Raw genomic sequence first — 25,327 nt, 5'->3', positions numbered from 1 at the left:
ACCAAATGCATAAAACTAGGCATTTATTGAGCATGAAATCTATGAAAAGAGGAAGAAAACAACCTAAATTCTCATCAAATAGGTGCCATTTATGACACCCATCATGGAGTCACATTCGCCCATATTGGCATCTACTCGATTCTTTTAGTGAAATGTGATTTGTGCGATCTCAAAGGCATACAAACAAAGATTCAATTTGCTCCAAACTATTATTAGGTTAAATTGGTTGAATATTAACGCAAATATAATTCTAAAATATTTTTGATCACTTAATTTAATAACAAGATTAAAGAGGAACCTAAACCGGTTGTCCAAAATATCTTATTAGTCGTGATTTTCAATTACATGTTCCCTTTAACATGCAATATGGTGATCATACAAATATAATAGAATAAACATTAATATTGGAAGCAATTTAACAATAATATCGTTAGTCAAATCAAATAATAATAAACCTAATCATGATACTAGCAATATTAAAATAAAATAAGTAATTAATTTAATTAATTACTCACATATTGCCGCTCCTTTAAATTGCTACGTCATGAATAAATTGTTAGTAAGTTTAATAAAAATATAAATCAAATTGAAACAATTAAAATAAATAAAAAGTAGAGTTGATTTGGTCCAAACCCTCAGTTAATTATACTTTTCACGTTGTGGTTTAAGTATAGGACTTCAGGTCAAGTAAGGACTCCTTGGAGTGCTTAGGGGAAGTATTATGGAAAAATAGGGTGGCTAGGTTTTAAGCTAAAGAAGGTGAAGAGAACGATTTTTGGTGTAAAGAGAGAGAGAATGGTTTTTGGTGCCCTTGAACAGCAGAAATGATAGGGGGTATTTATAGAGGAAAGAACATGGGATTCCATGAAGCCCTAAAAGAGATAAGAGCCTGGAAAAACCCTAATTGGGTAGCACACCGTGTCGCGGTGTACAATTCTGTCAAAAATGCGTCCGAAATAATTTTAGCGAGTGTGAAAAACACGGAATAGACACGGAAAAGCACCATCACTACTAGAATTCGGGAAAATAACGACAGTTTTTCTACGACACCTAGCAAAACTATGGTAAGTTTTTTAATTCTACGACACTATTAGTAGCTGTCGTCATTTACGACGGTTTTTGTTAACTGTCGTTGATTTACGAAGGTTTTTGGACAATAAAACTATCGCTACAAACATTAAAAAAATTAATTAAAATTTTAATATTTACGACAGCCATAAAATGTCGCAAATTACCACGGTTTAAAAAACTGTCACAATTTGCGATAGATTATGACTATCGTAGAATTGTTTTTTTTTTAATAATTACATGTATTTAAATCCCTAGCAAGCCCACACCAAAACTAACCCTACTCATTTCCGCCGTTTTATCTCCTCCTTCTTCTTCTCTTCTCCTCATCTTTCCTCCTCTTCTTCTCCTTTTCTCCTTTTTGGTTTTCATCCTCACTCTTTCCTCTCTTTCTCGATCTTTCTTTCTCGCCCTCTCTTTCTCGTTCTCTCTTTCTCATCCTCGATCTCTTTCTCGATCTTTCTTTCTCATCCTCTCTCTTTGTTTACAAAAATGGTGGTGGCCTAGATAAATTCGTGTTTTTAAGGTTCAATTTCGTGGTGTTGAGGTTTTTAATTCCAGATTTATACATTTTGAAGATGATTAGGACCAAGATATGGTTATTTTAGCTGAATTCGACGATAAAAATTCCAGATCTGGAGTTTTTATAGTCGAATTTGGTCATGAAAACCCAAAGAAAGGAAATTTTTGAATTTTTTGGATTCTTAGTTTTTATTATTGTGGTGGTTGTTTATTTCTTAATTTTTTCTGGTTTATATTTGATATTTTTTTATTATTTTAATTTTTTCGCTATTTTGGTTTAGTTTGTTCTTATTTTTGCTATTTTGTTTTTATTTTGCTACTGTATATGTTTCTTTTTCTTATTTTTGGTATTTTGATTTTATTTTTCTACTGTGTAAGTTTCTTGATCTTAGTTTTGCTATTTGTTCTTATTTTTTCAACTGTGTATGTTTGTTTGGTTTAACTTCTAAATTTTAAAAAAAATTATATTCTTATTTTTGCTATTGTGTATGTTTGTTGGGTTTACTTTCTAATTTTTTTTAAAAAAAATTTGTTCTTATTTTTGCTTTTGTGTGTTTATTTTGGCTACTGTGTATGCAAAAAAAAAAAAAAAATTTTATTTGTTTATTATTAGTTTTTTTGGATCTAGTTTTTATGTTGTAAAAAATGTGTGCTTTGAGTTAATTTGGTGTTTATATTGGCGTTAGGTGATGGTTTTGTATGATTTCTGGTGGTGGTAGGTGAGGGTTACTATGAGTGAAGGGGTTGAACTAGGGTGTAGTGTTTATTTTTTATTTTTATTTTTTTTGCAAAAACTGATCTTTGCGACAGTTTCCCAGGCGACTTGAAGCTGTCGTAAGATTTTTTTTTGCAACAATAATAAAATCTGTCGTTGAAATTAGTAAAAATGTCGTAATTATTTTTTGCGACTCATCTGATTACGACAACCCCATTGCGAAGTGGCCATCGTAACAAATTTTTGCGACGGTTTTAGTTATTTTTGTGACAAATTTTGGCTGTTGCAAAATTGCTAATTTCTTGTAGTGCGTGACACAGTGAAAAATACCGTTTCACGGTACAAGACACCGTGACACGGCAGCTTGTACCGTGACGTGGTGTTTAAGCTGTTGCGCGGTAATTCCAATTTTTTACACGTTTTTAAAACTATGATAACTTTTGATCCGTAACTCGAAATAAGACATATAATATATCGTTGGAAAGATTATCAAGTCTAATTTCCAAAAAAGAAATTAAAATCAGATCAAATCATTTTTAAATTTTAATATATGGCCATTTTAGTAAAAGGGTGTCGGGTTTGGGCCGAGTTTAGTATTTTGCTCATATCTTCTTCGTTTTAAATTGGAATTGGGCTTATGATAAATCGTTGGAAAGCTTATTGAAATTCCTATCTAACCAAATAATATTTGGATCAAAATTATATATCAAAAAAATCATATTAGCTCGGCTTTGTGATGTGGACACGAAAAGAGAAAAATAAGTAATGGTTTGGGGAAATGGGCTAAGAATTTGGGTTGTTTATAAAATGTATTGAATTGAACATGGATTTAGGCACTCCAAGATTAAATACTCAACTCGACCAATAAAGGTGGTTAAAGGTTTCTCATCATCGGGTTTGGTTTTGGGGAGATATTTTTAGGTGTCTACAGAAGCCCCCACTTTGACAGAGTTTGTGGAAACGTCAGTTTCGATAACGAAAGTCAAAGTAGTCGATTGGAAAGGAGAATTATTTAAGACGTTCTGCGATCCTAAATCACTCTTTATACATTGATACCTATGGAAAAAGGTAGTTCCACAAATAAAAGAGTGAAAAGATAGAATGCTTATCTGACACCAGTGTATCGGTGATGAATATGTTCGATAGTATCTAACACAAGTGTATTGGTGGCAAATGAGTTTGGTAGTTTTCTATGCATGAAGAACTTCACCGGATTTGGGATATTTTCCCAGCTTGAGGAATGTTGATAGATGATATAATTGCTGACTTCTTCGCCTTGAGAGGTGGCAATGACCGATAATTTTCCATGCTTGAGGAAAAGCTTGTCTGATGATAAGATCATAAGATTTCAAGTCTTTGTGTATCAAGAACCTTGCATCGTGAATCTCCTTCTCTTTGGGAGATGATCACTGAAGTTTGAAAAATGATGATGGTTCCATTGTCCCCGAACGTGGGCTGTAAATGGTTCGATTTTCCCCGAACGTGGGTTATAGATGGTTCAATTTTCCCCAAACATGGGCAGTAGATAGTTTGATTGTCCTCGAACGTGGGCATTAGATACTTTGATTGTCCTCGAACGTGGGTTGTATATGGTTCAATTGTCTCCGAACGTGGGTTGTAGATGGTTCACTTGTCCCCGAACGTGACTTGTAGATGGTTCACTTGTTCCCGAACGTGGGCTGTATATGGTTTGCTTGTCCCGAACGTGGCTGTAAATGGTTCGCTTGTCGCCGAACGTGGGCTGTAAATGGTTCGGTTGTCCCTTAACGTGGGCTGTAAATGGTTCGCTTGTTCCCGAACGTGGGTTCTAAATGGTTCGCTTGTCTCCAAACGTGGGCTATAAATGATTTGCTTGTCCCTGGTCGTGGCTGTAAATGATACCTACAAAATGAAATTTACCAAGGGACTCGTATATACTATGATTGACTTGACCAACTGACTTTACCAAGCTTGACTTGACATGACATGACATGACTTGTGTATGAAGCTTTGTTTTCAGCTTCCCTCAATGAGAAAATTTTGAAAGAGTTTGAGCTTCCTCAAAAGAAATGACTTGAAAAAGGGAAAAAGTTTTAAAATTCCTTGTCGAGCAAGACAAGATGAATTGTATGGATTAAATTTCTTGTATTGACAATAATGTATGCTTGATGTATGTTCTTAGGCCAGGAGACTAAGGTCAATTACATCATGTGACACGATAGATGAATGAACTTAGGTCACAAAGCTAAGCATCATATATGGTATAAGGAAACGAACTTGAACTTCACTTAGGTTTGGAAGCTACGCACGTATATAGATGAAGTGATTGTTGATTATTGCATAATGAATGTTTCTTAGGTCAAGGATCTAAGCACGGTATGCGATGCATGAAGCAATGAATATTGTTTAGGTGTGGAAGCTAAGCAAGTATACAACGTTTCTTTGGATGTTGTCTTGAAAGATGATGAAACATGCACAATGTTGAAGTAAGATTTCATGATAAACGGTTCCTAAAAGGAAGGGTGATATGGCTATGAATGTGTGAGTGAAGTGTGGGAAAGTGATACTAAGGTTGGCTGCAAAAGCTATGGCGATGGAAATAGATGTGAGAAGAGTCAAAGATGATAACTCTTTAGGCTAAGTAGGCTAGATAGTGTGGATTCAAGCCCCCAAGTCTAGCTCTAAATGGGTAGGGATAAGAATTGGATATTCTTTGACACAATCATGCATGGATTTGAATATGAATGTGGCCGCACCTCGATATGAGGTTGCCTACGTATCTGTTAGGAATAAGGCCGAACGTAGCTCTAACCAAACTTTGCACAAGTGTATATACACCTCAAAGAGGTCTTTCAAGGATTGTAACGTTGTTATTAAGCTAATAAGTGAAGAAGAAAGGGTAAAAAAAAGGCTCAAATCCCGATCGAGGTAAGCCCCTCGAAGTGTGTAATTGTGAATTTTAAAATTTTGAATTCGCAAGTTTTTTTTTAATATTTTTTTGGAAAATTTGTCAAAAATAAGCCAACCTTTGTCCGGTTCGCTTAAAATAAGTCAACCTTTCGATTAACTCAGAATAATCCAACCTTTATAGCGTATTAACTTTAAATGAGTCAAAACCTGTTGTAACCGATTATTAAGGTTAATTGTGACACGTGTTAGAATATGATTCGTCATTTTTCTATTAATAATTAATTAGGATATATTATATGATTAATTATAAAAAAAACTAATAATTATAAATTTCAAAAAAAAGGGAAAAAACCCCAACCCCTTACCCTCCCCTGCCAGCTCACCCCCCTCCCCTACCAGGCCGCTGGTAGCCGGCAACCACAAATTCCCCAGCGTCGGCACCGATGGCCTCTCCACCCACCCACGACGCCCCCACCCTTCCCCTTCCCTTTCCTTTCCCCTTTCCCCATCCCGTTTCCCCCGTCCTTCCCCTTTCCCACCGTCAATCGACACCCCAAAATCCTTTAACCCAGTAAGGAAGGGGAGGGAGGGGTCGAATTCTACAGGGAGACAGGGGAGGGGGGTTGTTTCCGGCAGGGGGTGAAGGGGAGGGGGTGGTGTCGTGTCGGGGTGGGGAAAGGTGAATGGGGAAGGGGAAGGAGTGGGGTTGGGTGGGAGCATCGTGGGTGAGCGGTAGGGCCGTCGGTGTCGGCCCCGGGGAATTTTGTGGTTGTCGGCCATCGGCGGCCTCGCAGGGCGGGTGAGCTGGGATTGGGGTTTTTTTCTTTTCTTTTTTTTTTAAATTTATAATTATTAGATTTTTTAATAATTAATTATATAATAATTCCTAATTAATTATTATAAGAAAAATGACGAACCACATGCTGACACGTGTCACAAATAACATCAATAACCGGTTAATAAACGGTTGCAGGTCACTTGACTTATTTAAAGTGGATACCCTATAAAGGTTGGATTATTCTGAGTTAATCGAAAGGTTGACTTATTTTGAGCGAACCGGACAAAGGTTGGCTTATTCTTGACAAATTTTCCTATTTTTTTTTGCTTTGAATTTATTTATTTTTTACTCTTTTTAATCAATCTACACTAGTAGAAAAACTCAATTTGGCAACGGTTCAAACCCCCTAAGGCACCGGTTTTGAACTGTTGAGAGTTTGGGGGGTGCCAATTCATCTAACAAATGCTAGCGGTTCAAAACCGGTGGCAATATCTAATATTGGCATCGGTTAACCGGTGCTATAATTGATTTTAGGCATCGGTTAACCGGTGCCATAACTATTCCCTTTTTTGTATTAAAGTCAATTGGCACCGGTTAACCGGTGCCATTTCATGTATTTTTTTTAACTTTGCTTTTTTCACTTGACATATAATCAGAGAATTAAATATAAGCAAAACACCATCAAAATCAACTGAGCTTGAAAATGAAATATAATTAGAAATATATTCATAATTAAATTGTTATTTTACGATACAAAAATATATAAAATAAATAACAACATCAAAATAAATAAAAAAACATATTACAACATCGAAGAAAAAAAATTTCCACATCGAAGAAAAAAAAAATTACAACATCAAAATCAAAATTCCGAAATCAACACCTTGATTCTTCACCTGCATCAATTAAAACACCAAAATTAATAAAACTCACAATAAACTGAAAAAGCACCATGAGTCATGAACTCAAAATGAAAAAAAAACCCCCATAAATCACGAAAAATAAACCCCGAAAATCACGAAAAAATAAAAGCAACCCAGGAAATAATAATAAAAAACCAAAAAATCACGAAAATTAAACCTAGAAAATCACGAAAATTAAATCAACCCAGAAAATAATAATAAAAAAAGCCACAAATCACAAAACATAAACCCAGAAAATAAACCCAGAAATCACGAAATATAAACCAAGAAAATAAACCCAGAATTAAACCCAGAAAATCAGCAAAAAAAACCCAAAAAATTCATGAAAATTTCAAAATCGAAAAATCGCAATAAAAAACCCAGAAATCAAAGTCTTGAAAACAACCAAGAAAACTCAAAACCTAAACCCAAAAAACCAGAAAACTCAAAGTATAAATCCAACAAACCCAAAAAACGCATGCATGTACCTAAAAACTCAATTAATTAAAGGAAAATTTCACATTTGCTACCAGCAAAAAGACCATGTTTCACATTTGCTACCCCTTTAATTTTTTATTTTGAATTGCTACCATACAAACACACTAACTGTTAAAATCACTACCACTTAACGGACACCGTTAGTATTTTCGTTACAACCACCCAACCACCGTCCAGCCACCACTACTCAACATCAAACCACCGCAACCACTGCCAATCTGGCCACCACTTTGTCGCCAGAGCCTACTCCCTGCCCTCGACTCCGACCACCCACCCTTTCGGCGTCGCGTCGCGTTCCCAACCCCCTCGAAAACCCGATCTCACCCCCGTCTCCCCCCTCAAAAACCCCCTCGATCGCAGCCTCTCTCCCCTCGAAAACCCCCTCGATCCCAGTCCCTTTCCCCTAAATAACCCCCTCGATCCCAGCCCCTCTCCCCTCCCCTCGAAAACCCAATCCCAGCCCCGGCATTGTCCCCCGTTCCCTTTTTTGGCCGCGTCGGCGTTCCTTTATCAGCCACAAATTACAATTCCCTGCCACCCAAAACCACCCAAAGCGAGGTTTCGGGCAAGGGGTTTAGAGTTACGGTCGTCGGTTTTAGGTGGGGAAGGGGAGGGGTTAATTCCGACCCAAATCACCGGCGTTGACCGCAGGTTTGGGCGCTGGCCGCCGGTAGGGGGAGGGTGGCTGACGGGGAGGGCTAGGGTTTTTTGGGGTTTTTTTAATTTTTTTTAATAAACTTAACGAAAATTCTAACGGTGTCTGTTAAGTGATAGTGATTTTAACAGTTTGTGTGTTTGTGTGGTAGCAATTTAAAATAAAAAATTAAAGGGGTAGCAAATGTGAAGCATGATCCTTTTGCTGGTAGAAAATGTGAAATTTTCCTTAATTAAACCCAAAATTAACCTAGAAAAATCGAATTAAAATCCAAAAATCAATTTAAATCGATTAATTAAACGCAGAAAAATTGAATTAAAATAAAAAAAAATCGATTAAAATAAACTCAGAAAATCCCCGGAAAAAAAATCAGAAAAATCAAAACTTGAAAATCAAAATAAGAAAAATTAATTGTTTCAAAAAAAAAAGAAAAAACAAAATCAAATTAAAACCCTAACCTCGATGGTAACAAAAGAGAACAATAGGAGAAGAGACGAAAGAGAAGGAGAAGTGGTCTTCGTGGTGGTGGTTGTGGTCTTCGTGGTGTTAGTGGTGGTGGTGAGACTAGAGAGAATATGCAGCTTTAAGGTGATTAGAAAAAGAGAAGAGGACGGAGTAAGAGAGGAGAGAGAGGGAAAGGAGAGAAACGAAGTAAGAGAGGAGAGAGACAGGTGGAGGCAAATAAGGTAGGGTTAGGGTATAAATAGGAGGGTTTTTTTTTAAATGAAAAGCCACCGGTTTGAAATGAACCGGTGGGGAATATGGTTTTCCCCACCGGTTCGGTTTGAACTGGTGGCAAAAATCACCCCTCAAAACCCCGCCTATTTTCCCCTATATTTTCCCCACCGGTTTTAAATAACCGGTGGCCTTACCTCGGTGCCAATCTCCTTTTTTCACCTCATGGTAGGCAATCTTGAATCATGCGGTCCATCACTTACTTAGCATTCATGTTTCTCAGGCACGATACCAAGCACTCGATGAGAGACGCAATTTGAGACGTGTTCATATCAGAGACATTGGAACACTTGCCCTTAGTCATTGTTTAATTATTACTTCGTTGCTCTCTTTCTTTTTTTTTACTTACTTTTTGAATGTTATACAAAATACACACTTTCCCCGCCCAGGGTTCGGTGAATATGGGTTGAATAAATAAGGTCAATCGTTAGACGAGGCTCACAGTGGTTGATGAAAAAATGGAATGTATGTTTGAATGGTTAATGGGAATAATGGGTTGTAAAGGTGCCTCAAGTCAATTGTATACCTTGTGTTTGGTTCGGCAATTGATTTTTTTTTTTTTTCATAAGAAAGACATGATTGAGATATAAAGGAATAATGCTCATATTATTGATGGAAATGGTGAATAAAAAAACACAATGATGAAATAACAGAAATGGAAATCTATGCTAGACTTAATTGGGGAAAAGGGAATGAATAAAAAAGATCATGAAATCTTGCATAAAAGGCTCGCAGTGCACCCGTCTCCATTGTGTTTATCATATCTTACCGCTCGGAGGGACAGGAAGTTTGTTGGCATCAACTAGATCTTGAATAACGTCCTTTAAACTCCAACATTTCTTAGTAGTGTGGCCCTCCCTTGACGGAACTTGCAGTGGGCATTGGGATTCCACTTGGCGCTCCTTTCTTCAGGTTTTGGCTCTGGAAATGGTACAATAAGTGTGATCAATCCTTGACTGTAAAGGCGATCAAAGGCTACATCATAAGTCATTCCTAAAGGAGTGTATGTTTTCCTTTTCTTGGGCAATGGAGCATGGTAGGGAATATTTCAAGCATCCCACACTTGTGCCCCATTGTGATCATACACTTAAGCATGGTGGTGTCCAAAGGGAAGGAAGCTAGAGTAAAAGAGTCGCCAAAAAGTTTTAGGAACTTGTAAACCGTTCACAGGGTGAAGGTTACACCTCTTAACGATCCAGGAGATCGTTAACTCCAATAGGTTTGGAACCATGACTGGAAGTTCAGGGGTGAAGGTAGAAATCCAACCTAAAAGAGATTGAACTTGCCCTAAAAATAGGCCTCTACTTTATTCTTCTCGTATTCATGTGCGCTTTCTGACTAACATACAATCAATAGATTAATCCTTAACCTGTTTAATCTATGTTGGTTGAATATTAATGCACAAACTAATCTATCATTGGCGATCACTTGAATTATAATCATATTAACCCTAAACAAGATTATTAATTATCTTATTAAGCATGATTACAAGTACAAATTCCCTTTACACATGCATAAAAGGTGTGATCAAGCAATAACAATAAAAAACATCAAGCAACATCATAATAATAATAATAATAATAATAATAATAATAATAATAATAATAATAATAATCATCATAATAATAATATTCTCACTCTCAAAGCATAATAATATTAGCAAGATCCTAGGCATGATACTAACAAAATTAATAACAAACCCTAGCATGTCACTAAACATTAAAGATCAATTAGCCCTAACATGATACTAACATGATATAAGGAAAGAAATAGGAAGCATCATAATAATATACGTGAGAGTAGAAATTTTAGTTATTACCCTAAACATGATACTAGGAAGCAATAAAACATTCTAACATGATACTAGGAATCAACAAAATAATCTAAGCATGATTTCTATATCAAACGATCAATAAAACAATCAAAGTACTTACTTCGATGCCTCGTATCTCTTTCTAATAAGAAAATACACACGTTAGTAATTTCAAGGAAAATAATAAATCAAACAACTAAATTAAATAATTGAAATAGGGATTTATGACCAAACCCTCAGAAATATTAAACCTTTCACGTCTAGGGAAAAGGCAACTTCGAACTTGGCTAGGTGTGTCTAGAGCTAATGTATGCGGAATTTAGAGAGAGGGGAGGTTTAGAAAAATAATAGAGTGAAAGAAAGCTTCTAGCTTTTAGAGAGAGAAAAAGAGAGATGATGGTTGTGAATGATGAAAAACGGGGAGATACGACTCCTATTTATAGGAAAAATAGCAGAGATCGAAGAAAATCATATTCGAAATAAAATACCTCCTATCGCCAACGATAGGAGTCAGCGCCAGACGACAAGCTCGCCGCTAGACGACAGCTGCAGTGCTAGGCAACAGATGTCAGGGCCAGGCAATGACTCTGTCGTCTCGCACTGATTCAAAAGTACAACGCGCTTTCATACACGGAATCATCTTTTAAACAAGTTAATGAGTAATTTCGCGTCTAAGGAGATTTAAAATCAAATTTAATATATTTTATTCAAAATAAACATCTTTAAAAAAAATATATAATTATCAATTCTAATCTTATTAGAATAAAAAAACCTTCTAAATAAACCTAGAAGATTAAAATCAATCCTAATTACTTTAAGAATAATAATTAATATGCCCTGCTCTAGATCATTTAAAATCATTTAAAATCACTGGACCTAATTTAATTTAATCCATAAATTCCTCATTATTCATCGAAATTGGGCTTATAATATATCGTTGGAAAGCTCTTTTCAAGCCCAATCCAACTACACTATTATTGGACCCTTATCATGGACCAAACCAAATTAGACTGGCTATTTTTCATAAATAGAGTAAGTGTAGACACCCATTTGTGTCTCCCCAAAGCCAAACCCAGTGATGAGTACCTTTCACGTCGAATCACGATCGGATGAAGTGAAAGTGTGGAAAGTTTAGTGTTGCGGATAGTTTTAATTACTTTTCTCTCCTCTTTGTTTTTGAAAAACTATTTTAATAAAACAGCCAATCTAGTTTGGTTGGTCCATGATATGGGTCCAATAGTAGTGTAATTGGATAGGGGTTGAAAAGACCTTTCCAACGATATATTATAAGCCCAATTCCGATGAATATTGAGGAAGTTATGGCCAAATTACTAAACTGGACCCGGTTTGAGCCTCATATGCGGCCCAATGATCTAGAGGAGGGCCTAATATAGATTTATCATTCCTAATGCAATTAGGAATGGTTTTAGTCTTCTAGATTCTTCTAGAAGGTTCTTTTAATTCCTAATTCAATTAGCATTGATAAATTGACTTTTGTTGACTTTTTTAGAGTTTTAATCAGAATAAAAGAATGTTTTTGAGGAAAATACAATTTTATCCTCCTGTACGGCAATTTCTATCTGATTTTAGAAAACACGTCAATATTTTAGTCAGTGCCAAACGCCAGCATTAGCGCCTGACACTAAGCTTGGCGCCTGGCGCTAGCGTTAGCGCCTGGCGCTAATGTCAGTGTCTGGCGCTAACCTCGTTTTAAACGTCAGAACTCTGTTTTGATTTTTTATCTTTTTAGCTAATTTTCTCTATAAATAGCTTCCTAAAAACTCCGTTTTGATTCACCAACTCTCATCAAGATTTTCTTGATTACTTTCTCTTTCTCTTTTCTAAACTAGCCTTTTCTCAAATACAAAATTCCGCATTCGCAAGACTTAGAAACACCTAGCCATATTCGAAGTTGCCTTTGCCCTAGACGTGAAAGGTTTTAATTCCTTAGGGTTTGGTCCCAAATCTCTATTTCAATTAATTAATTTAATTGTTTTAATTATTATTTTCCTTGAAGTTACTAACGTGTGTATTTTGTTATTAGAAAGAGGTACGAGGCATCCAAGCAAGTACTTTAATGGTTTTATTAATATTATGATGTAGAAATCATGCTTAGATTGTTATTATGATTCCTAGTATCATGTTAGGATGTTTTCCTTAATTTGATGTTTAGGGTGACAACAATAAATTCCTAGTATCATGTCTAGGGTAACTTTAATACCAAGTATGATTAAAAGTATGATGCTTCCTTTGGACACCACCATTTATTATTATTATTATGTTGCTTGACGATATATTTATTGCTATTGCTTGATCACGCCTTTTATGCATGTTTAAAGGGAATTTGGTACTTGTAATCACGCTTAATAAGATAATTAATAATCTTGTTTAGGGTTAATTTGATTATAATTCAAGTGATCGCCAATAATAGTTTGTTTGTGCATTAATATTCAATCAACATACATTAACAGGTTTAGGGTTAATCCTATTGATTGCATGTTAGTCAGAAAGCACACATGAATACGATCAGAATAAAGTAGAGGCCTATTATTAGGGCAGGTTCAATCTCTTTTAGGTTGGATTTGTACCTTCATCCCCGAACTACCAGTCATGGCTCCAGACCTATTGGATTTGACGATCTCCTGGATCGTTAAGGGGTGTAACCTTCACCTCGTGAACGGTTTCCAAGTTCCTAAAACTTGTTGGCGACTCTTTTGCTCTATCTTCTTTCCCTTTGGATGCCACCGTACTTTAGTGTATGATCACAGTGGGGTTCAAGTTAGGGGTAATGCTTGAAATTTCCCTACACTAAGAAAAGAAATTTTTTTGAAAATAGATTGAGAAATATTTTAATAAAAACATCCTCATCACTAGACTTTTCACACCTTCACTTCGTTCGATAATCAAATGACGTGAAAGGTATTCATCACTGGGTTTGATTTTGGGGAGACACATTTGGGTGTCTACAAGCATCAAGAGCTAACACTTCATTGAGATCGACCAGAAATGCAGTGTTGGCAGTACCTTTGGGCTTAGAAGACAAAGAAGAAGTAAGGTCGTTCTTCTTGTTTTTCCAAATGTTATTAATATTACTACCAACAGTCTTTATTAGCTCATCCTCGATATTATTGCCAATGCCATGTACAGCTTCGAAAGTTTTCAAAGGCAAGAACCTAAGGTGTTTCTTGTACTTGTAAGTTAGCATGTGGATGAAGAGGTGAACTATCTCTCTTTCTTTGGGGGGATCTACCAAGAGTGCAGCTGTTTCCCTCCACCTGTTCAGATAAATGGTGAAGCCTTCATTTTCTTTTTGTTTGAGAATGGAGAGTTTACATTCAGATGTTCTGGTTTAAATGTTACACTTGCCAAGTTGTAGTATGTTTGGTATCTAGAGAATAAACTATTGTTAGCAAGCATGCTCTAAGGAGAGAGGGAACACCGTAAGGAAGAGTGTTACGTTTAATCCCCTGAGGGTCATGGTTGTAGAGAACGCCTTCAATTGGAATATTGGATTGTTAGGAGGCTTGAACTTTAGAATATTAGTAGTGGAGAACTTTTTAGGGAGCCTATCCTTCATATCCAAAGGAGTGGGAGGCTGTTCCACATAGGTGAAATCCTTTAAAATCTTTATCATCCGTTCTTTCAATTTGTCAAGGTAGCAAGAGTGACCTTGTTTTGTTCCATGGTAGTGACCCTAGAGGTAAGGGTTTGCATCATGGCAGACAGTGGGTCAATGGATTTATTGATGTTCTCAATATCTTCCTTAGTGGCCATTGGAACGAACTAAAAGTATTTTGAAGGTGATAAGTGATGTGGAGATGGCGAAGTTCTCTTTGAACGCCTCTTATATCTAAGATATTGTTGCGGTAATGGCTCAAGCCGTATTAATCTACCCCTGCTCCTTGACCAAGTGCTTTGAAATAAAACAATTCACTTAATTGTTTGACTCATTTCTCAAGATAGGAAAGGAAGGAGAAAAATTAGACATTTGAAAACAGGTGAGAAAAGCTCCACCTATTTTTATTATGACAAAAAAAGGGGGTGCATGAACCTAGTATACGATTATAAACGACATGGTGCACGACTCGAGTCAGAAAATAAAGATAGTGTGTGGACTATACTTGACTCGTGAGTGATTAAGTGATGTTATAAAGCTCGTGGTATGATTGCATGGCTAGACATGTAAACAATAACCAAAAAGACTGACGCAAGGACTCAATTAGCACGGAAGACTAAAAAATGAGCTGACTGGACTAAACTCTAACTGTCATGACACATTGCTGACTGGCGTGACACAGTGCTGACTGCCGTGACACGGCGTTGAATTCCGTGACACGGTGATGATTTTCGTGACTCGGTGTTGAGTGTCTTGACACGGCGTTACTGCCGTGGCGCGGTAATCAGCTTCAGGTTCTCTTTTGTGCATTTTTCTAGTTTTTGTTAGTTTTAGAGTTTACGCTGATTACTAAGTGAGTATGGTCCATTGGCATTCATTAGTTAGTCATAAAATAAACCACCATAGACAAAGAAAGATCGTTAATATTAGGATTAAAATGATCAAATATACACACATAGAGTACGTAGGCACAATAATGCAAAGAATAGTTCGTAATCTAAGGTCAAGTTCTATGTTCCACTATGGTCAAGTTTATTTAGTGTCAAAAGGGTACCATGGTGTAAGGAGGGTGTTCCCATCGTAGGGGATCTTTCTCCTTAGATGCCCACGGTCCTTTAAAAGCCTAGGACTTTACACTTTTTAGGGTGTATTAGGATTTGAATTCCTGACTGTTTGGGAGATCTTGAATTATAAATGATACTCTCATCACGCTTTTTTATAAGAAACAAGTAGGAGTCGCCAATGAGTTTTAGGAAAATTCATAAACCTCGTTCATGCCTTTCTTGCTCCTAAGTAGAGTTCAAGGGATAATTAGCACGAATCGTAAGTTTACCCATGTCCAAATTGGTCTACATAAACAAGAAATTAGTTCGGGAGCGAGGGTACTAAAATAATGTTCCTTTAAGGGAGGAATCTCTATTCTATCTCTAGTTACGGCCTCTATCTTCCTTTTTCACAATTTCATTATCAAGCAACATATACAACGTGATACCTAAAAATAAGTTATTTGATTTTATTTACATACATTGATCACGTAGGAATTATATTGCAAAGTCATTAGTCTTTATTTAATTCAAGATCGTGAGAGGAACAAAATAAACAAGATTCGCCTTAGCTTAAGTGATCACTCAACAATTAATTATTCAATTCTATTCTTATTTAACACAAGATACTATGTGAAATTGATTAATTAGAAATCTGTTTGAAGTGATCAAACAACACTAATTAATTAATTAAAGTCCTTTTAAACAATAAAAATAAAGGTGATTGATATAAGTGCTCGGGAATTTACCACTTCTCTTTGCTAGATCTTAGTTTAGAAAACTTATGGACTCTTTCTTGTTCGAGAACCTCCACCATAGTAACAAAGGTTAAGAGGGGTGAGTGTTTAAGACAAGAGGGTTTGGTTACACACAAGTTCACAAGTTTTCTGTCAGCAATTAGGGTTAAATTATGTGTCTTTGAGCCTCGTATTAAGCCCCTATTTATAATGAAGGAATACGATTAGGGTTTTGAGCATTCAACCGCAGCAGGTGTCGCGCTCATCTAAATGGGTTGCGTGTGACTGACCACCGCAAGTTATTTAGTTGCACTGTTATAGGCAGCGTAACAAACTGTCTTGCGCGTAGTATTATGGTAATATTCGACTTCATATTTTTATAAAATTTTGAATCTTCCGCAGGCGCATCACTTGATGTTGCGCTGGGTGTTGCGCGCAACCTAAAGAGTTGCGCGCGCCAGACCAGCGCGACTCTTTGAGATGCGCGCGGATTTATCTGCGGCAGCATCAATTTTAACCTAGGCGCCTTTAAATCTTTCATTATTAGGGTCTAAGATCGGGCTTAAGCCTAATTATAATTAGGCTTAGTTGATTGGACCTTAATTCTTTTGCTTTTGGGTTAGACTATCTTATTTTTATGTTCTTGTAATTCAATTAGTAATCCATAAGTGTTATTCACATTAATCCAACACGAAGATGGTTTTATTTATCGTCATTGCACTTCGTGTCGGGACACGAGGCCTAATTATGATCGGGGTTAGTTGATTGGACCTTAATGCTTTTGCTTTGGGGTTAGGCTAGCTTATTTTTATGTTCTTGTAATTCAATAAGTAATCCATAAGTGTTCTTCACGTTAATCTAACACAAATATGGTTTTATTTATCGTCATTGCACTTCCTGTCTGGACACAAGGCCAAAAGTAGATGTCTACACATGGTTAAGATTTTGGATACGTTAGCAAGGCACCCATCCTTGAAGGTGTATGCCAACGGGCGGCTCTGCAAGTTCGTGATTAAATCAAACTCGACTCCGTGGGTTGGGTGAATTTAATAACTCGGATGAACCCTTATTCCATGAGCGTTTTTGGGTTGATAGAGCTTAAATTCCCCGGGGCTAAACCGTATGTAGAACATACACGTTTTTTTAGAAAAATCAAAGGAAGCTAATAACAAGAAAAAGAACAGAACCAATGCAAGAATTTTACAAGCACCTTGTCACGGTGGAAAATGTCGTGACACGGTGGAAAATACCACGACACGGTACAGTATACCGCGTTACGGTGTTTTGTACCGTGTCATGACGCCTTTTCTGTTACACGGTGCTTGTAAAATTCAAGTAGTGTCTCGTTTTCTTCGATCGTGATCTGGTTATCCAATTTTTCATATGGGTTAACCTAAAATACGACGTTAAAACGTCTATGTATATGCAAAAAATGTCAATTTAATCACAGTAATACGATTCAATAATCTTTCGAGTCTCGTCCACTCATCTTAATTAAATACTGATCACTAAAATCGATAAATAACCAAGAATCCTCCCCAATGGAGTCGCCAAATAGTAGGCGTTGTTTGAAGGGCGCCTACGTAAGCATGTGTAAATATTCTTGGCACTCATAGGAAGTGGGAATTGACATAATACAATTAAAGACAAGGAAAGTAGGGAGAAACCAACATGTTTTTAAGGAACTTGTAAACTGTCCCCAGATCATTTAAGGCAACCACGAATAAGGGAAAACGATAGGCAACAACAATTTACCCATGAAGGTTACACCCCATTCATAATTCATGAGATTACTAACTCCATATGGTTCGGAACCACAAAAGGAGGATCGAGGATGATGGTATGAAGTGAGTCATGGAGTCACATTTTCCCGTATTGGCTTCTACTCGATTCTTATAGTGAAAAGTGATTCTTGCGATCTCAAAGACATACAAAAAAAAGATTCAATTTGCTCCAAACTATTACTAGGTTAAATTGGTTGAATATTAACGCTACATATAATTCTAAAATATTTGTGATCACTTAATTAAATAACAAGATTAAAAGGAACTTAAACCGGTTGTCCAAGTTATCTTATTAGTCGTGATTTTCAATTACATATTCCCTTTAACATGCAATATGGTGATCATAAAAATATAATAGAACAAACATTAATATTTGAAGCAATATAACAATAATATCGTTAGTCAAATCAAATAATAATAATAAACCTAATCATGATACTAGCAATATTAAAATAAAATAAGTAATTAAATTAATTAATTACTCACATTTCGCACACTACATCATGAATAATTTGTTAATAACTTCAATAAGAATATAAATCAAATTGAAACAATTAAATTAAATAAAAATTAGAGTTGATTTGGTCTAAACCCTCAATAAATTATACCTTTCACGCCATGGTTTATGTATAGGATTTTGGGTAAAGTATGGACTCCTTGGAGTGCTTAGGGAAAGTAGTATGGAAAAATAGGGTGGCTAGGGTTTAGGCTAAAGAGGGAGAAGAGAATAATTTTGGTGTAAAGAGAGAGAAAATGATTTTTGGTGCCCTCGAACTGCAGAAATAAGGGGGGAATTTATAGAGTAAATGAACAGGGAATTCCACGAAGCCCTAGAAGATATAAGAGCCATGGAAAAAACCTAACTGGGCACCGTGTCACAGTGTCTGTACCATGACACGGTGTTGTACATCGTAGCACGGTATAGCACACCGTGTCGCGGTGTATAATTCTGCCAAAAATGCGTCCAAATTAATTTTAGCGCATGAGAAAAAAAGTGGAAAAGACATGGGAAAGCGCCTGACACGGTGAAACTATGACACATCAGCTTGTACTTTGACACGGTTTGAGCTGTTGCGCATTAATTCCATTTTTTAAAACTATGATAAATTTTGATCCGTAACTCGGAATAAGGCATATAATATATCGTTGGAAATCTTATCAAGTATTCTTTCCAAACCAATTAGAATTAGATAAAAATAATTTTTATATTTTAGGATATGACCGTTTTAGTGAAAGGATGTTGAGTTAGGGCCGAGTTTAGTATTTTGCTTATATCTTCTTCGTTTAAATCGGAATTGGGATTATGATATGTCGTTGGAAATCTTATTGAAATTCCTATACAACCAATTAATATTTGGATCAAAATTATATAGCCACAAGATCAGATTAGCTCGATTTTGTGATGTAGACACGAAAAGAGAAAAATAAGAAATGGTTTGGGAAAATGGGCTAAGAATTGGGTTGGTTTATGAAATGTGTTGAATTGATGTAGACACCAGATTGTATCTCCCTAGAAACCAAACCTAGTGATGAGTATCTTTCACGTCATTGAATGTCGAGCAAGGTGAAATGTTGAAGAGTCTCGTGAATTTCCCCTTTTCTATAATGTTTCACTACTACAAAACTTGAAAAAAAGACCCCCTCTATTAAAGACCTGTTATTTAATTAACGGGTCTATTTGATGTAAAAGACCCAATTTTAATTATAACGGGTCTCTTATGTATATTAGGAAAAAAAATTAAAAAATAAGAGACTCGTTACCAAACCTAACATGTCTCTTCATTATAGTAGGTCCCACATTTCTGATAAGAGAAGAAAATGTGAGATCTGTTCTATATTTGACGGGTCTCTTACATTTGCTTCTCTGACCCTTTGTATGTGTTTAGTACTCCATTTTTTTTTTACTTTAATTATCATTTAATCCCTTTAAAATCATTCACCTCTCTCTATCTCTTCAAAACCTCAGCCAAACCCTAACCCCAAGTCCTCTTCTTGTTATGAAGCCGCCGTCATTTCTCTACAATGGCTAATTAATAGAGGTTTTGCTGTGATTGTTGTTGTATTTTCTGGGAGTTATTCCCTTTTACAGCTTGTAGTTGTTGGTGTTCTTCCATTCTCCCCTTTGTCAAGTGGCTAACTATGTTGTTTATTAGAGTGTTGGTTATAACATATTGTTTTCTTAAAGAAGATTATTAATTTTCTTTTTTTTTTTCTTTTTTCGGGTTTGCATGATTCCAATTTGTCCCACTATATTCTTAAACAAAGAAGATAATGGAGTATTTAAGTCATAGATTATTGCTATAACTATAATTGTAAATATCAGCTAATTCTAATGTTCTTTTTTTTTGTTGCAATTTTATGTAGAATGAGGTCTTTTTTTTGTATCACATTAATTTAAAATTAATCCATTGCTATTTTCTATGGTCTTAAAGTGTAACTTACAATTTATGAATTATCCGACTATTTTAATATAGCATGAAAACAAAATTTTCAAAATTCAAACAAAAACCTCCCAAACCACATCAAATAAAAAGAAAATTAATTTTTTTAAAAAAAAAATTGGAGAACAAAGAGACCCGTTATTTGACATGATAGGTCTGGTAAATACCCACTAAACAGACCCTATATCTCAAATAACAGGTCTCTTTTCCATCTAAATTATTAATTTAATCACTTACATAACAGACCTGTTATCACTTGTAACAGGTCCTTTGTTCTCACAAACAGAGCCCCCTAATGAACGGGTATCTTGATTTAACAGACCCTGAAATAGAGACCCGTTGTGAGGCGGTCTCTCATGCATATTTCAACGGGTCTCTTTGGCAATTTTTTTAGTATGTTTTAAGCCAAAATCATTCATTTCGTGCCTTTAAGCCCAAAATAACTCATTTCGTGTCCCTTAAAATCATTCATTTCGTGTACTTCCTATAAAAACGTCCAAACCAGTTTATTTTTTTCCATAATATGGGTTCAATGATTGTATAGTTGGATGAGGTTTGAAAAGAGCTTTTCAACAATATATTATAAGCCCAATCCTGAGTTATAACGAGGAAGTTATGGTCAAAATACTAAATTGGGTCTAAAACAAGTTTTATGTGCGATCCAATAATCATGTGGAGGGTCCATTAATCTTAATTATATTCCTAAACCAATTAGGATTAATTATAAGCTTCTATAAGTTTCTAAAATATCTTAATTATCCTTTTTTAAAAAATAAGATAAAGAATTGAAATTGAATAAAACTTCTCTTTTTGAAAGTCCTAATTTTATTCAAATCGAATGACGTTCATAGACAGACAGATATTATTTTAGTGCCTCATAATTTTTATCCAATTCTTAGATGGTTGGATAGCTCTTGAAATTATCTTTCCAATGATATATTATAATATTAATTCCGATCTATAGACATAAAAGAAATACGAAACTCTATCCAAAACTGACACCCTTCTACTATTTCGGCCATATTTTTTTTGATATATAAAATATTTTAATCTGATTCCAATTGGTTTAAAATTAGACTTCAAAGCTTTCCAACGACATATTATTTGTCTTATTCCAATTTCTGGAACAAAAGATATGATAAAAACAAAAATCGCAAAAATTGTTGTCAATCGAAAGAGTCTTATTCCGATTCGAATTCAGATTCTTTTCTATTCCTTCGACCCTCTTTTTTCCCTATAAATAGAGGTCAAAACAAAAACTGTTTTCAATCGAAAGAGCCATATTCCAATTCGAATTCGGATTATTTTCTATTCCTTTGACCCTCTTTTTTTCCCTATAAATAGAGGTCATATCACCCCCTTTTTCAATCATCAACAAACTTTATCACCCACAATCACCATCTCTTCCAATAGCCGGTTCCTACAAGCACCTGTATGGTGCAACGTACTGTCTTTTTGTAGGAAAGAACATGATATATAAAAGTAATGAACATATAGCTATAGTGAAAAGAATACTATTAAAATGTAATGATCATATACCTAGAGTGAAAATAAAATATTATTAATATGTAATGAACATATAACTAGAGTGAAAAGAACATATTTGTACCAAAAAAAATGAAAAGAACATATGTTTATGTTCTTTGATTGTCAGTGTAATGTAATTTTATTTGCGACATAATGTTCATTGCTTATTGTGAATTGTTTATTAAATTTTGTTTTCAAATTATGGTGGTTATATATAGATAATGTTTATTACATAATATTATCATGTTCTTTATTAATATTACAGATGTTCATTAGATATGAAAAAAGAAATATTTATAATTGGATGTTCATTACAAAACGACTATATGTTCTTTACAAAATAGTTATATGTTATTTTTGCGTTTTTTGGCTGTACCAAGCAAGGTACAGCCGCCTGTACCTTAATATTTTCACATCTCTTCTCCCTCTCTAAGCTAAAGCTTATTCCTTCTTTCTCTCTCTTAATTTTCTAAGCCAGTATAAACACATTAAACACATCCTTTTAATTTTTCTTGATTTGAACACCATACGTCCATCACGAGACTTAGACACACCTAGCCAAGCTCGAAGTTGCCTTCGCCCTAGACATGAAAGGTTGATAATTTATGAGGGTTTGATCCCAAATCCTTTTTCAATTATTTATTATTATTATTGTTTAATTTAATATTTTCATTGAAGTTACTAACATATTGTTTTGATAGAAAGAGATACGAGGCATCAAAGTAAGTAATTAGATTACTTCTTAATTATTCTTTTGATATAAAAACCATGCTTAGATTGTTTTATTGGTTTCTAGTCTCATAATTAGGTTGTTTCCTATTTTCTAATATCATGTGTGTTTCTAGTATCATGTTAGGGTTAAAATTTTGATTTTTATGGTTTAGTGACATGTTAGGATTTGTTATTAATCTTGTTAGTAACATGCTTAGGGTCTTACTAAAATTATTATGCTTGGAGAATATTATTATGATAATGATGATTTGTTGTGTCAATATTGTTATGTTGCTTGATACTATTATTGTTATTGCTTGATCATCCCCTCTCTTGCAGGTTTAAAGGGAATTTATACTTGAATTCACGCTTAATAAGATAATTAATAATTTGGTTTAGGCTAATATAATTTTAATTCAAGTGATCATCAATAATAGATTTATTTGTGTATTAATAATAAACAAACATAGATTAAACAGGTTTAGGGTTAATATATGGTTTGTATGTTAATCGAAAAGCGCACATGAATATGAGAAGAATAAAGTAGAGGCCTATTTAGGACAGATTGAATCTCTTTTAGGTTGGATTTATACCTTCACCCCTGAGTATCCATTCATGGTTTCAGACCACTATGGAGTTAGCGATCTCTTCACTAGTAGAATAAACGTAATGGGAAGCGGTTCAAACCCCCCAATGGCAAGCGGTTTTGAACCGCTCGCGCTTGGGGGGCTTGCCATTGTCAATTTAAATGGCAAGCGGTTCAAACCGCTTGCCATTTGAAGAAAAAGGGCAGCGGTTTTGGCGCCAAACCGCTGCCCATTAGGGCTATAAAAAAAATTTTGTTTTTTCCAACTGAAATTGATACAGAAACAAAACAAATATAAAAACAACAATATTTTTATTAATTAATTGATGTAAGTATTACATTTTCATAAAAAAATATACATAAATATATTTAAAAAAATTAATACAACTAATTAAATTATTACAACAAGTTATCTAAAAAAAAGAAAGCTTGTTCCACCACCAGCACCACCACCGTCCACAAGCAACACCACCACTATCCACGCGTACCACCACCACCATCCACTCGCACCACGCACCAGCACCAGACCACGCACTAGCACGACCACCATCCCAGCCTACTTCGCCCATCACGACCCCCACCAACACCAAATCGGCGGCCTAAAAAAAAACCAATTCAACCACCAAATCACCATAAAATTAAAAAAAAAGACTTTAAAAAAACAAAAAAAAAGGAACATACCATGAATTCCACCAAAATCTTGAAAATTGGCTTGAAATTTGGGTTTTAATGATCAAATTCGACCATGAAAACTCTAGATCTAGAGTTTTTATGGTCGAATTTGACCTAAAAAACTCGAAAACCCACACGCATCACCACCGGACTTCAAGGGTCGTCGTGGTCCGTCGTGCACCACCACCAGACGAATTCAAAGAGAAAGAACAGAGGGAGGGGAGGAGAGTGAGCGTGAGAAAAATTGAGGTAAGGGAGATTGAGAGGTAAAGCCGTGAGAGTAAGGAGAGGAGGGGAGGAGAGAGAGAGTGTCGAGAGTAAGGGGAGGAGAGAGAGAGTTCCGTGAGAGGTAAGTGGAGGAGAGAAAGCGTGAAACTTAAGGGGTAAGGGGAGGAGAGAGAATATATAGCTGGGCTTTTTTTTTAGGGTTTCTCTAACAAATGGCAAGCGGTTCACGGTTTAAACCGCTTGTCATTTACATTTTGGCAAGCGGTTCACCCCAAACCGCTTGCCATTTGTTTATTTCAAGTTTTTATTTTAAAATCAGGTAAATGGCAAGCGGATTTATCAAACCGCTTGCCATTTGGGGCTTCCAATTACGTTTATTCTACTAGTGCTTGGATCGTGAAGGGGTGTAACCTTCACCCTGTGAACGGTTTACAAGTTACTTAAAACTTGTTGGCGACTTTTTTGCTCTAGATATCTTCGCTTTGGACACCACCATACTTAAGTGTTTGATCACTTAGGGGCTCAAGTGTGGGATGCTTTAAATATTCCCTACAATTGAACATGGATTTTAAGCACTCTAAGATTAAATACTCAACCTGACCAATAATGGTGGTGAAAGGTTGCTCATCATCGGGTTTGGTTTTGGGGAGACATTTTTAGGTGTCTGCACAACCAAATTAAGAAGTCCCAATTAAGTATTATAGAGTCCTAATAAAGGATATTAAAAAGTTATTACAATCAAATTTAGCAATCTCAATTAAATATTATATAGTATCAAAATCTCTCAATAAAGAATTTTTAAAGGTTATTACAATCAAGTTAGGCAATCTCATTAAGTATTATGTAGTGTTAATCAAGAATATATGAAGGTTACAATCAAATTAGCTAGGCAGTCCTAATTAAATATTATAGAGTCCAATTTAATATAGTATATATGCGATTATTATTACAATCAAATTAGGCAGTCCCAATTACAATAAGTGTTATGTAGTCTCAATCAAATATTTGAAGGAACCTAAACCGGTCGTCCAAATTATCTTATAAAGCGTTATTTTCAATTGTATATTCCCTTTTACATGCAATATGGTGATCATAATAAATAATAAAATCAACATTAATATTGGAAGCAATTTAATAATAAATCCAACAATTAATATATGACAAACATAATAAAAATCATAGAAATATAATAGAAATAAAAGGAACATGATTCCTTACTTAGATTGTGTTTGCTTGCAACTATAAAACAATAATCGCGTTAGAAACTTCAAGGAAAATAATAAACAATAATGAAAATTAAATTAAAATAAACTAGAGTTGATTTGGGGCCAAACTATAAACAATTCTACCTTTCATGCCTTGGTATAAGTGTGGAACTACGGGTAAATTACGGACTCCGAGTAATGC

General features: G+C 35.3%; 1 protein-coding gene across 1 annotated transcript in view; it reads right to left on the bottom strand.

Moving 5' to 3' along the window:
* LOC110709321 overlaps positions 1–20,558 on the bottom strand; it is a 51,541-nt gene extending 30,983 nt beyond the window's left edge. The window contains exon 1 of the mRNA XM_021887532.1: positions 20,443–20,558. Within this exon, the coding sequence (XP_021743224.1) occupies positions 20,443–20,558 (116 nt within the window). The remainder of the gene's footprint in view (positions 1–20,442) is intronic.
* Between the last annotated feature and the right edge of the window lie 4,769 nt (positions 20,559–25,327).

Source organism: Chenopodium quinoa, unplaced genomic scaffold (assembly GCF_001683475.1).
Source record: "Chenopodium quinoa cultivar QQ74 unplaced genomic scaffold, ASM168347v1, whole genome shotgun sequence".
In the NCBI taxonomy this organism is placed as follows: domain Eukaryota; kingdom Viridiplantae; phylum Streptophyta; class Magnoliopsida; order Caryophyllales; family Amaranthaceae; genus Chenopodium; species Chenopodium quinoa.
The sequence above is the reverse complement of the archived record's forward strand: the minus strand, read 5'-3'. Positions and strand labels throughout refer to the sequence as shown.